At 36.3% G+C, this 17,566-nt stretch overlaps 1 protein-coding gene across 1 annotated transcript in view; it reads left to right on the top strand.

Annotated features, from left to right (window-relative positions):
- Positions 1-15,741, top strand: part of LOC129749068 (E3 ubiquitin-protein ligase goliath-like) — a 227,129-nt gene extending 211,388 nt beyond the window's left edge. The window contains exons 10-12 of the mRNA XM_055743909.1: positions 13,144-13,296; positions 13,366-13,662; positions 13,732-15,741. Coding sequence (XP_055599884.1) covers positions 13,144-13,296; positions 13,366-13,662; positions 13,732-14,307 — 1,026 coding nt within the window. The 3' untranslated portion in view covers positions 14,308-15,741. The remainder of the gene's footprint in view (positions 1-13,143; positions 13,297-13,365; positions 13,663-13,731) is intronic.
- The last annotated feature ends 1,825 nt before the right edge of the window (positions 15,742-17,566 follow it).

The following is a 17,566-nucleotide window of genomic DNA, read 5'->3' as shown; positions in this document are numbered from 1 at the left end:
TTTCGTTCAGTTGTTACTAACAAACATTAAGGTGGTATTTTGGTGGAGGTTATTTTCGGTTTAGGGTGTAGTAAAGGGTATACTTTGAAAGTCCTTTTTATATAAGTGGAACGATATTATTTAAATAAAACAAACTAGCTTATTCAAAATGGGTTGCAGTTGAATATAGAATTAGCAATTTTATTCCGAAGAAATAGTATTCATCTTTTTTTATGAACAGCTGTGTAAGAAATAAGATTTATAACACAAAAACAAAATGTTTTGGATGTGCAAATACAGATAAGCTAAATCTGAAAAAAGTACATGATAAAAAGTGTTTGGATCCAAAAACTGACAGAACTTAATTTTTATTGCTAGTCTCTTTCAACCTTGAAAATCGGCTGACGAAAATTAAAATTTAAAAATTTTACCTGTCAGTAGTAAGTTGATCTAGTTTTGAATTCTATAAAATCAGCACATCACATATACTATGGAACAAATAAGCAAGTAGCTAGTATGAAAACTTATGAAAACCGTTGATGTGCATTCAAATTACTTTTCCAATGAACTTAATGGTATAAAGGATCAGTTGCTCAGCAATGGTATCACCAATTTATGTTCAAACTAGCGATATTTTTTTTTATCTTGGACGAAACAGGAACTTATTTAGAAAATTGATGAAAAAACGATCAACTTTTGTAGCAATTTACTTTTTATTTGAGTTAAATATTTGAAAAACTTTTCATTTGTGAATCGTTTTTTGCCCGTTAAACGATAAAATGGAACATAAGTGGAAAAAAGCATTCTCATACCGGAAATGATCTTAGCCCTGAAGCATTTAATAAAAATTAATATCTCAAAAACAAACAGAAAACATTCGTGATCGTATTGCGAAACACTGCAGAATTGAGTTTTGAGTACTTATATGATTATATTCGCAATAAAAAAAACAGAATCTCTGAACATCAATTGCAATGTTCATGTGCAATTTTGAAATCAAATTAATATCTAACATTTTCAATCAGAGTTTTGACTGAAATTCAGTTATTAAAATTTGCTTTTACTTGCTGAGGATTTTTTTTTTTCAAAACTGCATAACTAAGGTTGCCCGGTTTTACCATGGTTGGCCAGGATATTTAAAACAAAATTTAGGAACAGTCGGGCCTGGCGCTGTTGTTCGGATTTCATTGAAAAATGCTAGGATTTGCCCGGATTTATTCACTATATTTGGCAAATCAAACAAAAAAACAACAAACTGTGTTGAAAGATTTTTTTATTTATGCATAAAAAACGGGGTTTTTTGAGCCAGTTTTATAAAAATCATCATGAAAGGTTTTTCAGAAGCCTTAAAGACTGTTTAAAATTTTTTCTTAATTTTTGTTTAGTAGCTTCTGGGTTTTGACAAAATTAGCCCGGATATCGAACGATTTTTGGTCGCCAATTTTGATATCAAGTGCCCGGATTTTGCCAGGTTTTATATAAAATTGCCCGGATTTGCTCGGCCCGGATACGTGTTGAAAAATTCTGGCAACCTTATGCATAATCATAGGAGCTAAAGAATTTAATTTTCAGCACTTTTTCGGTTCTATATAGTTCTTACACAATTGAACCATTTTTTAAAGTAGTGAAACATATTACAATGGTTTCAAAGCTATATTTTGGTATGAATTTTGCGCCGGAACAAATTTAAAATCCTTTAGAACACGGGTTAGAAACCTTACAATGGTCCAGTGTTATGCGCCAACTGACGTTGCCGATTTGCAGGAGAAAGAGCAATTTTACAGTCAACTGAACAGCGTGGTAGAGAGAATTCCGAAGGGTGACATTCAAATCCATTTGGGCGACTTCAACGCAAAGATTGGCTCCGACAATCAAGACCTTGAGCGCATCATGGGGCGCCATGGCCTAGGACAGATGAGCGAAAACGGAGAGCTGTTTGTAGAATTTTGTGGCAATAACAACATGGTGATCGGTGGATCGCTCTTCCCCCATCGACCAGCACATAAGGTCACTTGGGTATCCCGAGATGGCCGAACAGAAAATCAAATTGACCACATCTGCATCAGCCGAAAATGGAGAAGGAGTCTTCTTGATGTTCGCAACAAGCGAAGCGCAGACATTGCATCTGACCATCACCTCGTCCTTGGCGAGATACGACTGAGAGTTGCGCGTGTCCAACGGCGCGAGGAGAAAGTCGGGTGTCGATACGACGTCCGCCGGTTGGAGAATCCAGAGGTGAAAAGGGCATACGTTGAACAGCTAGAATCCCGGGCCTCGGAGCTGCCGACAGACGGAACAGTCGAAGAACAGTGGTGTGGAATCAAGAATGCCTTTATCACGACGAGCCATGGTACTCTCGGTAAAGTTTGTGGAAGAAGAAGTGAATGGATGTCGGATGAAACTTGGAGGATGGTCGATGATCGGAGAAAGGCGAAAGTCGGAATTGAGCAGGCATGTACCGGGTCAGCCAAAGCAGCCGCCCGCTTACGATATGCGGAGCTGGAAAAGGCAGTTAAACGAGCTTGTAGACGAGACAAGAGAGCCTGGACAAACTCCCTAGCCGAAGAGGGGGAAAGAGCCGCCGCCAATGGAGATATCCGATTACTTTATGACATTTCTCGCCGCCTCAGTGGTGCAAGGACTAATGCAAGAATGCCGCTGAAAGACCGAGCAGGTCATTTATTGACCGATCGAACAGATCAGCTCAAACGATGGACTGAGCACTTCGAACAACTCTTCCGAGTCACGAATAGCGATGGTCAACAGAACCCGCAGCTTGAAGCGCCAACAGTAAGTCGCATAAATGGCGTCAACTCGGAAGCGCCCTCGCTGGCTGAAATAGAAGCGGCAATCAAAAACATGAAATCCAACAAAGCACCTGGGATCGATTGCATCCCTGCTGAAATGCTGAAAGCCGACCCTGCCCTTTCAGCACAAATGTTGCACCGTCTTTTCGCTGACATCTGGGATACTGCAACATTCCCGGCCGACTGGATGCAGGGTATCCTCGTTAAGGTCCCGAAGAAAGGAGACCTGACAGAGTGCGGTAACTGGCGAGGCATAACGTTGATCTGTACAACCCTCAAAGTACTCTGCAAAGTGATCCTGAACAGGATCCAGGAGAAAATCGACGCTACACTCCGACGGCAACAAGCTGGATTCCGATCCGGACGATCATGTGTGGACCACATCACAACGCTACGAATCATACTGGAACAAATCAACGAATTCCAGGACTCTCTTCTGCTGGTGTTCGTTGATTTCGAAAAAGCATTCGACCGACTTAATCATGAAAACATCTGGGCGGCTCTAAGGCGACGAGGGGTCCCAGAGAAACTAGTCCATCTCATCGAAGCACAATACGAGGCATTTTCGTGCAAGGTCTTGCACGATGGTGTCTTGTCCGAACCAATCCCGGTAACTGCTGGAGTGAGACAAGGATGTATCTTATCACCGCTACTTTTCCTCATCGTAATGGATGAGATTCTGACTGGATCGATCGACTGTGCACCGAACCGAGGATTGCCGTGGAATCCTTTAACAATGGAGCAACTGAACGACCTTGACCTGGCTGACGATATTGTTTTGCTCGCCCAAACACAACCGGACATGCAGAGCAAACTCGACAACCTCACCGAAAGCTCCAAGGCAGCAGGTCTCAAAGTCAATGTCGGAAAGACCAAGTCGATGGAGATCAACACAGGAAATCCCTCCAGTTTCATGGTAGCTGGGCAACAAGTTGAGAAAGTGGAGTGCTTCCAGTATCTTGGTAGCCAGATAACGCCTGATGGTGGTACCAGGAAAGACATCGAAACCCGGATCAGAAAGGCCCGATTTGCGTTTGCGAGTCTCCGAAACATCTGGCGGTCACGCCAGATCTCTCTACGAACGAAAATCCGAATCTTCAACTCAAACGTCAAATCCGTATTGCTGTACGGGTGCGAAACTTGGTGCACATATGCGGTGACGACGCGAAAACTGCAAGTATTTGTAAACCGCTGCCTGCGGAACATCATCCGCGCTTGGTGGCCTGGCAACTGGATCTCGAATGAGGAACTACATCGCCGGTGTCATCAAAGGGCGCTAGAAATCGAGATTCGGGAACGAAAGTGGAGATGGATTGGGCACACGCTGCGAAAAGATGAAAACGAGATTTGCAGAGAGGCGCTTGACTGGAATCCAGAAGGTCATCGAAGAAGAGGCAGGCCCAGAAACTCGTGGCGGCGAAGCCTAGCCGCTGAAATCCGAACTGTCGACGAGAATCTTGACTGGGACCAGGTGAAGACGCTGGCTCCGGATCGTCAACAGTGGAGGTCTTTTACCACGGCCCTATGCACCGGAGGATCGGCGCGGGATCATTAAGTAAGTAAGTAAGTTCTTATTTTGTCACTCGAAATTGGAACATTGCGAAGGAGGGAGAAGATAATGAAAAATAATGAAAAAAAATAAATAAATTGCACAAAAACTTGTACGCGACAAAATTGTGAACTATATCATTGCACAGAACCTATAAATTTCGTAATTTCATATTGAAAAATTCAATGAAATTAAGGATACAAAAAGTGAATAAAATTCCATTTTTTTTTTCATAGAATTAGAGAAAATGTAACAGAACTCGAACGCATTGCAAACTATATTGATAAAATTTGGCACACATCTCCGTTTTGAAGTAATAAGATGAATCACAAGGCCTTTATACTTGATTCCTTAGCTATATCTCGAAACTGGAATGTCTTACAAAGATCAATTGTTCTAGAAAAATGTGCCAAAATAAGCAAAATAACAATGCTTGTAGTTTAAAATTTTTTAACAAAATAATTGTTTGAGTAATGGAACTTTGTTTGAAAAATTTCACAAAATGTAACTTGAAGATCTTTTTTCATCACTTTAAAATGTTCCTTACATGGGAAAATTATGAAAAAAATATTTGTTCCAATGTATCAATCGTTCGAACGTAGAATAAACTTCATAATGCCAAATTTTCAAAGCAATGGAAAACTCTCAACTTTTTTCAGAAAAAGTTTTCTAAAATGTTGATTATGGGTATAATTGATCCCCTAGAGTTGGGTACAATTGATCCCCCTTCCGAACGGAATATTCTTCTTCTGAATTGATCGTTATGATTGCCAATCACGAAATTACTAATATTTATCCAAAAACTAATATTTATCAAACAATTGTCTGAAGAAGAGACCAAAAATAATTAATTTTCTCTTAATTATAAAAAATAGCGCCTTTAAGTATGCAGTATTATTAGCGTTGAGACAAAGTTATAAAATTTTCTTCTTCTGTCAGTGATAAATTGTGAAATGAGAACAAACATGACCAAAATAGTCAATTGACATTCTATCTTGGGGTTTTGTTTGATTTTATACAAGGATTAGGGCTTCCTGAATAAAAGATCAAGTCTCCTTCAATAGGGGATCAAGTCTCCCCTAACTTCAGAAAAATCGCAATTTTTTACTCCCCCGAAAATGCTTCTAGTTCATCAACGGGTTTAAGTATCGTTCTAATTTTTGGAGCATAGAAACTTGAAGTTACAAGCTGTCAGAAAATGTCAAAGACGGCGAGTTGCTAAATTTTTCCAAAAAGATATGGTGAAAATAAGAAAAGGGGATCAAGTATCCCCACTCTCCCCTACTACTAAGATTAAATTGACAGGTTTTTTTATATTTTCAAAATCTCTAAGAGCAAGTTCACTGGTATTGGGAAAAAGTGGTAGAAGTTTTGACACTTACGGCACATTTTGAAAATTTTCTCATGCAAAAACATTTTCAAGATCTGTGGACTTCTAGTTTTTTTACAACACGTGTTGTATTTTTGCATGCTGTGATGCAAAAATAGCAATATTTCTATCACATACGGCTGAAATAGAAACAGTGTTGTAAAAAAATACAACGCCCCAAGATCTTGAAAACATTTTTGCATGGTAAAATTTTCAAAATGTCAAAATTTCTACCACTTTTTCCCAACACCAGTGAACTTGCTCTAAGTATTCTTTTACATCAAATACATATGTATATCGCCTTCATATTTCCTTCAAATTATGTCAACGCCTTCTTCAATCGGCTTTTATCCCCTAAATTTATAGACATTATGATTTCATATAGTCTGGCAGAGAGAATGACGAGGGCCAATCGAACTGTCATTCGAGGGAGCCAATCGAGCATTCAATGATAATGCTCAAGCTCTTGATAACTCTCTCTCCAGTAGACTGGCCCATAACCAAAAAAATCCTTATATTCCACGCGGCACCCCCTTGATTGGTGTCTTTAGGTGAAAAAATGACTTTCTGAAAGTTTCAGGTCATTTGGCAGAAGCACGAGCTGGCGCAAATGACTTAAAATTTGTATGGAGATTTTCGGAAAAATGTATGAAGAATCGACATACTTTCACTCTTTGTGTTCTAAAATATGTTTCCAGTACGCTAGAAAGCTCAGAATTTCAGGAATTGTAGTTCAAACAATGAAAAACAAGTTTGTAGAAGGTTGTGACGCGATACGAGTTGACTGAGATGAGTTATTCGCAATTGAATGTGTGTTTTTCCCATTTCTTTAATATATCGTGAACGGTGTATGGGCTAATAATCGCACTCACTTGATCGCATCGTCACACAATGCAGCAGTTCATAGTTTTTCAAACCTTTCTTTCAACTTTTTGCAAAGATATTTGTTATAAAAAAAGTAACAACTTTGCCAAGGACACAAACTTTCTATCTGTTATTCTCATTGTGTGACAATGCGATCAAGTTAGTGCTAATAATCCACCTATACACCGTTCACGATATATCGATGAAATGCAAAAAAGATCACACATTCGATTGCACATAGCTCATCACAGTCAACTCGTATCGCGTCACAATCTTCTACAAACTTGTTTGTCATTGTTTGAACTACAATTCCTGAAATTCTGAGCTTTCTAGCGTACTGGAAACATATTTTAGAACACAAAGAGTGAAAGTATGTCGATTCTTCATACATTTTTCCGAAAATCTCCATACAAATTTCAAGTCATTTGCGCCAGCTCGTGCTTCGGCCAAATGACCTGAAACTTTCAGAAAGTCATTTTTTCACCTAAAAGCACCAATCTAGGGGGTGCCGCGTTGAAAAAAATGTTGTAAAAATCATCCCATACAAATTTGGGCCAGTCTACTTTCCAGTTGCAAATTAAAAAATAGTTTCAAATATTCGTTAATTACATTTTATTTTAATCACTTTAACTCGAAAACGCTTTTGAAAAATATTTCAATAATTAAGATCAATAGGTGAAAAAAATAGCTAAAATTTTACCTTATAACTTTTGTAAATCTTACCTTTTTTTTTGTTTCGATTATAGTCGTTTTACGACATTCGTGGCATACGCGACTTTATCAATGGCGGAAAGTTATTGAAAAACTTATCCGGTAGAACTGTGTTCGATGTTCACTCTTGGGCTCGAACTCACGAACATCTGCTCAGGAACAAACTGACTTGCCAACTGAGCTATATTTCAAGCCCAAAATCAATTATGATTTTCCAATATTTAGAAAGTTTGCTCGATTGGCTCCCGCAAATGACAGTTCGATTAGCTCTTTGCCAGACTATATACAATTATAGTGTCTATACTCAAATCAGTTAAAACGGTGTCCCTGCTGTGGCCTTTTGAGTTTGTTGAAAAGCCAAAAGTCACATAGAGCCTAATAAGGCGAGTATGGTTGTAGAAACACGATATTTTTGCCAAAAAAAAAAATTCTTACAAAAACGAGAGTCGTGAAGAAATTCTTTTTGTAACCTCACTTCACGAAGCAAGCGTAACTCAAACGCTATAATGGTTTTGCTGAAAATTTAAATCAGATCTTGTTAAAAGTGCTACCAACATACAGAAAGAAATTCTTCAGTGATTCACAAAAAACGATAAGTTTTTGATTTGACCACATGAATATAATCATCGAGAACAACTTTCAAGTATTTTTCTAAAGTTTGGTACTCTATCCTTATTTTAATTTACTGCATTGAAAGACTTTTTAACTTTCGAAATGGGTTCGAGAGTGTTTTGATATAAAGAGATGATTTTTTATATTGAACACCCCTTACATTTTTTGTAAAGGAAACCTCCTAAAGCTATATGTTGTATTGCACCAATCAAACACTTTCAAGGGATTTCCTAAAAAAAACTGTAGGGGAGAGTGGGGATACTTGATCCCCTTTTCTTATTTTCACCATATCTTTTTGAAAAAATTTAGCAACTCGCCGTCTTTGACATTTTCTGACAGCTTGTAACTTCAAGTTTCTATGCTCCAAAAATTAGAACGATACTTGAACCCGTTGATGAACTAGAAGCATTTTCGTAGGAGTAAAAAAATTGCGATTTTTCTGAAGTTATGGGAGACTTGATCCCCTATTGAAGGAGGCTTGATCTTTTATTCAGGAAGCCCTAATCCATGTATAAAAATCAAACAAAACCGCAAGTAGAATGTTAATTGACTATTTTGGTCATGTTTGTTCTCATTTCACAATTTATAGAAGACATAAGAAGAAAATTTTATAACTTTGTCTCAACGCTAATTACATTGCATACTTAAAGGCGCTATTTTTTTATAATTAATAGAAAATTAATGATTTTTGCTCTCTTCTTCAGACAATTGTTTGATAAATATTAGTTTTTGGTTAAATATTAATAATTTCGTAATCAGCAATCATAACGATCAATTCAGAAGAAGAATACGCCGTTTGGAGGGGGATCAATTGTACCCAACTCTAGGGGATCAATTATACCCATAATCAACATTTTAGAAAACTTTTTCTGAAAAAAGTTGAGAGTTTTCCATTACTTTGAAAATATGGCATTATGGAGTTCATTTTACGCTCAAACGATTGATACATTGGAACAAATATTTTTTTCATAATTTTCCCATATAAGGAACATTTTAAAGTGATGAAAAAAGATCTTCAAGTTACATTTTGTGAAATTTTTCAAACAAAGTTCAATTACTCAAACAATTATTTTATTAAGATTTTTTAAACTACAAGCATTGTTATTTTGCTCATTTTGGCACATTTTTCTAGAACATTTGATCTTTGTAAGACATTCCAGTTTCGAGATATAGCTAAGGAATCAAGTATCCCCAGGGATCAAGTATCCTCATTCTCCCCTATATAAAAATGAATGTTTGAATGAATGTGATATGTATCAGTTTTTGGGGTCGCAGATGGTTTCGAAAATACTTTCAGACCATTCCGACTTAAAGGAAGGGGAGCTCCCATACAAAATGAATAAAAATATGACACAATTTGAAAAGAAAAATTTTAAACTACTAAACCGACCAACGCTAAATTAAGTATGTAGACGTTTTCAAGACCAAGAATGGTTTCTTTCAAATCTCTCCGAATTCGAAAAAGGGGCGCTCCCATAAAAAAAATAACAAAAATTCAACACAATTAGAACAATTTTTGGAAAATACTGAATCTACCAACGTGAAATTTTGTGTGTAGCTGTTTTAAGACCGGGAATGGTTTTTTTTAACTTTTAAACTCCTCTGAACACAAAAAAGAGGGTTCTATATCAAAATATACTATTCGACCAAATTTTAACAATTCTAGAAAGATTTTTGGACAAAAATGATAAACAATTTACAAATAAGTTATCACTTATCACAAAATTAGATAATATACCGTATAAATAGACGTTTCCCTTTGTAATGAATGAAGACTTTCTTATTCAATAAACGTAAAATACATATGATAACAAAACCAATCTTAATGCTTTCATAAAGTTTGACACACTTTTTGATTATGTTCAAATTTGCCCATATTAAAAAACCCCTCCCGCTTAAAAAGAGGCTTTTTTATTAGAAGGTTTTAATAATTGTGGCTCCTTCAACTTTCAGCCTGGAACGTTGAGACTTAAAGCAATCTAGACGCTTAGATGCCATGAAAATTAGTTTGCTTTTGAATAATGTTGAAATTTAATTTAAAATAAAGTATATTTTAATTAAAGTAATTTTAAAGAACTTAATTTTTTCCGTGGAATAGATAGCAAAACACACCGGGTCAGGTCAGCAAGGAATATTTAAAGAAGGTAGTGCCAAGGCAGCCCTGCTCAAGTGTTGGTATAGGCTGAGACGTCACAATCACGAAAAATCTGTTAATTTACTAGGAAACTTTTCTTTTTCGATGATAATTCGAAGAATCTGCTGGAAATTTTCCAATTTGAAAACATGTTATTGTAGAAGGATTCTTGTTCTTCAAGATGGGTACAAAAAAAAAGTTGCATTTTCGAACAAATTTTCTATAAAATTGGCCTTTGAAGTTCGAAAAAATGGTAGATTTTAGCTCCTCATTACAATGAAGTGATCAAAACACATTTTTTGTACGAAACCACAATCTTTTATTGGCATTTTAGTAAATGAGTTAACAATCATGAATTGATGTTAATTGTTCTACATAAGAATTGTATATGGTAAACTGGTTGGATTAAAATCATGACAATCTGTTAAACACTCAATATCTACCATCTACACCTTCTTGAAGCTGATATTTTCTTCATTTACGCACGTTCAGCTTCTAGGCGACATTGCATTCATTAATAAATTACGAAAAAACATAATGCAATCTTCAAAGGAACAAAAAACTTCATAACATAGTGAAATAGAGGTCTTACAACAAAATCAAAATGAAATTGGAATTCAATTTTGTTTTAAAACGTGTTTTTTTTTTTGAAATTCCTACCATTCTCACATAAACTATCGATACAATCGTTTTTGTGACGTCACAAAAAAACCAATATGGCTCTCGACACTACCTTATTTGAATATTCCTTGCCGGGTTAGCTGGTTTATAAAAATTCATAAATTGGATTACAAATCAAAAGAACATAAGAAAATATTCGATTGAAGACAGCTGTAACAAAATCAATTTCAAATATGATGCAAAAAAATAAAAAAAACTAAACTTATTTGAATTTGAAATTTAACTATTTAAACTAAGGCACATTTTCCTTACTATTTTTTAATTCATTATAATTTTGATAAGTCTGGGGTCTAAAAAGCTTCGTTTTGATCCAAAACTATTCCATGATTTTCTCCAGAATTTTAAAAAACGTTTAAATGAATAAATTTGAACTTTTAGGTTTGATGAGAAAATCGAATATTTTTTACTGAAAAATCAGCATCATTTTTGTTTCAGGGGTTTGTCTTTTAGCATTGGAAAACAATAAATTCAATTGAAATCACTCCTGGGTGCCTAGTAAGGTTTTGCATGGCGAGGCACAAGTAAAGATGTCAATTGAATTTCTTGTTTTTAATGCCAAAAGACATACCCCTGTTATTCAGCTAATAAGTTACAGTCTTCGCCAAAGTTGTTCAGCGGATTTCCTTCACTGAATTTATAAATTGGCATAAAAATTACAAGCAGGCTCGGTTTCACAGAAGAAACAAAAATGATGTTGATTTTTCAGTAAAAAATATTCAATTTTCCCATAAAAACCCAAAAGTACAAATTTACTCATGTAAACGTTCCTTCAAAATTATGCAAAAGCTCATGAATTATGTTTGAAGCAAAACGAAGCTTTTAATACCACAGGGTTTGATGACCCCAAATCGACTCAGTCTAATAAATCAGCTCATTTGATGCCGTTTCAAATGTTTCTGCATAGAGTTGTTTTTGACATTTCTTACGCACACTTGCTGAGCGTGTACAGATGAGACGGGACAATTAACCTCAAAAACTCTCGGAACAAAAAACGGGCAGCCGGTCGACACACATGGTCGTTTTTTAGGTTGATTGTTCCAAAACGGAAAAGTGTTGGTGAAACAAACAGCATCATATTACGAACACTATCAGCGGCAAATAGGACTATTGGCTTTTCAAGAATAACATTTGGTAGTTGTGTCTGATCAGGGACACAAGGAGTTGATCTTGGATGGAACAAAAGAGCTTGCAGTCGAAATAAACTCCTATGAGTAAGGCGTGTATTCGAAAAAATGCAACACTTTGTTTTGTGAATAACTTTTGAATGCATAGATGGAAATTGATGAAATTTTCAGCGAAGTTACCTGGGGGCAACACGTGCGCCATCTATAATGCATACTATAAACCACCTTTTTTAAAATCAAGGCGATTTTTGCCTCCTCAAGTACTAGACAATAAATTCTTCAATTTTTCACCCTTGTTTATCTGCGAAAAATTCAGGCAAGACTTGTCAACGAAAAGTTTTTGGTTGGAAACCTGCCAGATGCGCGCTAAAGAGTTCGTTTTGCTGTCTATTACGATTTTTTTTTAAAATATCCCTCCACAAGCAGTCCAAATATTTTGCGCACGATTTTACCACCGTATTTAGTTTATTTTACCGGTGGGCAGCTTTTCTACCTTGTAGAAATGTAGTCAAGCCTATTTATAAGTCAGCTAGACGAACAATTCAGAAAAAAAATTGACTTTTTATCAACATATGAAAACATTACTCACATTCTTCTCACTTCATGGAATCAACAATCTTCACTTTTATTAAAATTTTAGCGCACTTTTGGGTCCTCTAGGACTTAAAGATTTACCTTGTGAACTTTGGTCGATTAGTTGATTTTCAGCTGTTTTTGGGTCTTCCACTGGGACTTTTCTGGATATCTCTCGATCCTACCCAAATAATTTTATCTATGAATTTCAGTATTGGACGCTATCTCAAAAACCACTCGACAGATTGTCACCAAATTCTGTGCACGTATACATAGCACATTACTAGGCAGTTCTACTGAAAATTTCATCAATTTCTGCCCATGCATTCAAAAGCTAATCATGAAACAAAGTGTTGCTTATTTTTTCGAATACACTCCTTACGAACTCCAATATTACTAGGCTGTTAAGAATTGATTTATGCGTTTATTTGTAAATAAGTCTGGTAAGGGCGTTGAATGTGTTTTCACATCGCCCAGTCAAATTTTAAGTTTCTGTATTGTCCTTAAATTTTTAATTTGTGTTCTTAAAGGTAGCATGTGTTTTTTAGAAATTATATTTTTTTACATTCTTGCTAGATATTAAAAATTAATTAAGGTTGTAGATTTTTGTAGATACTTCATAATTCACAAACTGTTTTTACTAACCCTTTCTCATACATCATACTGTATATCAGTTTAAGTTTAAAACTGTTTCCAAATGCCTTAATTTTTCTTCATCATTCATCCCAAAATCGGAACAGTTCACCGGCAGCCAGGAGAGCATTCTGCAGTTAGATCTGGACATGGAGGAGGGCGACCTGATCGATGACCACAGCAGCACCGATGGGGGTGGTTATCAGCGCCGGAATAGCGTCAGTCCTCTGCCCCAAATCAGGGCTTCCAGCGAGAATCCGGTAAGTGGTTAAAGTTTCCCTAACGGAGTAATATTTCTAAATCTAAAATGTTTCTTATTTTATTTTCAGAGATCTCGCAGTTCCTCGGAATCGGATTCGGACAATGACCGGCAGAGGCCACAACACCGGATGGGATCCAGCTCGAATCCTCACTCAAACAGACAATCGTTGATCCGGGAGGCTACCGTTTGCGTAGACACTTCCGGCCACTGTGCCGACGAAAGCGAAGGAGCTGGAACCGAGGAAGCTCTTCCGACCGATCGGGATAACGATATCTGCGTGAGCTGTTTGGCTGCGGCCCTGAATAAGAAACACCAGATGGGTGGAACTTCCTGCTCCCAGGAGGATGATTTGGATGATAGTGATGTGAGTATTGAATGTTGTACTTATGAAGAGAAGAAGGTATAGGTACTAGGAATCTTATTTATCTTATAGAGTTTCACCATGGAACGCCACGGCTCCCTGAGTCTTCCAGCGACGTTGAAAAAGTACAAAGGCAATCACTCGACGGGCTCATGCCGTGGAATAAATCCTCAGGAACGAACCCACAGCCAACAACAGCAGCAGCAACAACAGAACCATTCGAAGCTTCCATTCCGGTTCTACAAGACAGACCATGGACACGTCCGCAAGATACGCACCCCGTTGAAAAATCTCATCTCCCAGTCTCAATCAGCTCCCTGTGATGATGGCTCACTGACCGACATCCATCTGGGAACGGAAGAACGGACCTGTTCCGATGCTCCGGCAGCCATCGTTGCCGCCCTTCAGGAACGTCGCTGCTCACTTTCCCGAACCTCCTCGAGTGGTTCGGACAGCAATAGGAATCTTGCTCACTATCATCGCCATCTACATCATCACCACCACCATCATCATCATCACAAGCAGCATAGTCACCCACAACAGGAAACGGAAACGGATGGGTCCGACGAAACGGAACCGAACAGCGACAATGACCTGATCGTCAAGGGAAGGGGGGACAGTGCCGATGGAGAGTGCAAAAAGAAGTGATAAAAGTGATATTAGCTATTAAAGTTTGCCACCAGATCTTATTTTTCTGTTCCGGAGGACGAACGGAAAAAAACGTGGAGCGACACAGCTTCAGAAAAAAAATGGAAGATGGCGTGTTTCACCCATTTCCGGTTCTTTCTATTTGATATTTAGATGAAATAAACTGAAATACGAAAGTGCGACAGTAGCATTTAGGCAAATACTGCTAGGCAAAGAGTTGCGTATTAAGCATTAAACAAAATATAGAACCTAGACAAATACCGAAACTGATAGCTGAAATTTTGCGCGTGATACAAAATGTATTTTCCTTGTCCTACTGAATTAAAAAAAAATCTAGAAAATAAAAATTACAATAAAAGCAAAACTAAGACCTAAATGTAGCCGAGTTACATGGGAAAGGTTTGCGAGCATACTCACAGAACTTACTCAAATCTTCCCTGCAACTATGTTCAGCCCAAACTACTATTTCTCAACATTACTAGGTAGTACTTAAAGGACAAACGAAAAGAAATAATGCAGATTTAACGATCTCTAGCAAGAGACGCATAGAAACTAGGGAGAATAATCCAAACGCTCATAGATTAAAAGCCACTTATAGCTTAACCCCATTAATCCAAAAGATGACGTGCACTACCACCTTTCCGCCCTTTTCTCCCCATTTTATGAACAACATTTGAAATGGTAGTCTTAACTCGCAGTGCTATTAAAACAAATGAAACGAGCAGTGAAATTAGCTATGATATTACCTACCTAAAATATGAAGAAAACCTTAAATGATGCATCAATCGATACAGATCCTTACATTATTGGAAAGGGCGCCTGAAACAGATCAACATTCTAAAGAAAAATCGCGTGCGCATCGCTTAGTCTCGGAACAATCGAAAACGAAAGAAATGTGACATAATCTTAGAGAAACTTTAAGCAAACTCTTGATCAAATTACCATTCGGTTGAACGATGAAAATTTTCTGTACTATTCATATCAATCTGAAGTCAGCTTTCCCCATCGTGAACGGGTTTCGAATTTGTTTTCACCCAAATTTAATGTGAATTGCATTCACTATTCAAATCAAAGACACCAAATCGCAGAAAATCATAGTCTGAAATCTTTGTTCAAATTGATCAAAAATGCATTGAAAAATTGATACATCTCAAACCTTGATTTTTTTTCATTACATTTTTTCAGTTGTCATGATGAGAAAAAGGAAGGACCCTACCCTGAAATTAGAATTGCAATTTATCCTTTGAAAGTTTTAAATACATTTTTCTAACTGAAACGACCGAAAGCGTGTCAGAATAAAATGAATGTTTTGTGTCAGTGTATTCCGTACAATGTTGCTTACAAGCTTGTACGCAACGGGTAATTTTTTTTTGCTCAAGCTACCCAAAAAGTGTCCTGGCTAAAGCAAATTTTCTTTATTTCGGTTGGGATTTTTTTCTTTGAGATGAAGTTCAAACCCCAAGAATTAAAACTTTGGAAAAATCTATTTTCCTTTGAAATTTTGGCGTGAAAACAAATTCAAGCTCAAACGATAAATTCAAGATAGGTTTAAAAGCAATTAGCAAACAATGAAAAAGGAAAGCTAAGGAATGAACTTTCTTTTTCAATTTAACTTTGATTGGAAAGAGCAGATAAAAAACTTTGAAAAGGTATTTTATAGTTCAGCAAAGTTTCTAAGAGATCCGCTGCGTTGAGGTCGATACAGATGAAAACAAATTTAATATAGAAAAGGATTAAAAAAAATCTAACTTTAAACTTATGCAGCGATTTTAGAGTTGATGAGGCAACACACACTTTAAAACTTTTGAAGACTGAAACAATGAAAACAAAAAGAAAAAAAACCCGCAGAAAGGACATTATTGTAAATTCAATTGATGCGAGCGAAAATGTTTGATTCGCTTCCCTTTTTTTCTGTAAAATAAATTGAAAGAAAAGAAACCTACAAAAGCAGAACAAACTCAAAAATGTAAGACTTTAGTTTGAAATGTGTGCAATTCTGAAAACGGGAAAAAATCCAAAAGTCAGTTGCAGAATATGCTGTAGCAGCTCTTCATTCTTATTTGAGTTCGAAGTTGAATAGATGAAAAGGTTTAAAAAGTAAAAGAAAAACACTACACTTACTCACTCAATTTGAAAATAAACAAATTCTGAAAATAAAAGAATGCTTCAATTACTTCGAAAGACATTCCCATTCCATAAATGAAAACTTAAACTAAAGCCGATCAACTTGTAAAACGGGAACAGGCAAAATGTGCTCCATTTTTATGTAAATTCAGAAATCTCCAGTTTTAACAGGATTCCAGCGTTTCGATTGGAAGTTCGAGAAACTGAATCATCGAAGGTATTTCGGAAAGGGTTTCTTTCAAGGTTGGCAGGGAAAATTGATGCTTACTCCAAATACTAATAAATTGACAATTTTTGAAGGACTTGAATCGACACACAAAGCATGGGCGACGAACCTGCCTTGTTGTTTAAAACTCAGATTATATTGATTTGTAATGAATGTCTGCATGTTTTAAGATAAAAGTTTTGATAAGAAATGTTAATGATAAATTCAACTTATTTTAGTTTGTTTTTTGACACTGATATTTATAAGAAAATCTTAGGATCTATACCGAATGATGAATGGATAATGAATTTTTCTTAACAAAACTGTGTTAGTCACAGATGAAATTTTTTTTATAATTTGCTTAATCTTTATGAGTTCCATTTTTTTGTACAGTTTCTTTAGAGACGCTTAACCATCCTTGAGGCATTGGTGTCGTTTAAGTTAGGAATATTATAAACAAAACGGTTTTTGTGTTTCGATGTTTTTTATGTGAAGCTATGATTATCCTTCGACCAATATGTTTGCTTACTTGCCTGGAATGTAGTAAAAATTTGTCTTGGCTTTGATACTGTGGGTAATTTGAGAACAATCCATTCAAATTATTGATTTACATTCTCAATATTAAGGCCTTCGTTCTAAATTGTGGCCGTATTCCATGTTTGATCTTATCTCATTTTTAGCCTATATCATGACATGTGGCAACAGTTGTATACCACAACACTTATTTAATTTTTATTTTTATATAATGTGATAAAGTTATCATTTATTAATTACAAAACGATGAAGACATTGTTTCTGACAACTTGAGATATTTTTTCAGTTTCTGATTCTCATAAAAAAATTTAAAAACTCAAGCAACAGATGTATATTTTTTTTACATTTTTCGATGCCGTAAATCCATTATGACGGATTGGTTAAATTATATAACCT

This window comes from Uranotaenia lowii, chromosome 2 (genome assembly GCF_029784155.1).
Source record: "Uranotaenia lowii strain MFRU-FL chromosome 2, ASM2978415v1, whole genome shotgun sequence".
NCBI lineage: Eukaryota > Metazoa > Arthropoda > Insecta > Diptera > Culicidae > Uranotaenia > Uranotaenia lowii.
Note: the sequence above shows the minus strand (reverse complement) of the source record. Positions and strands in the feature narration are given on the sequence as shown.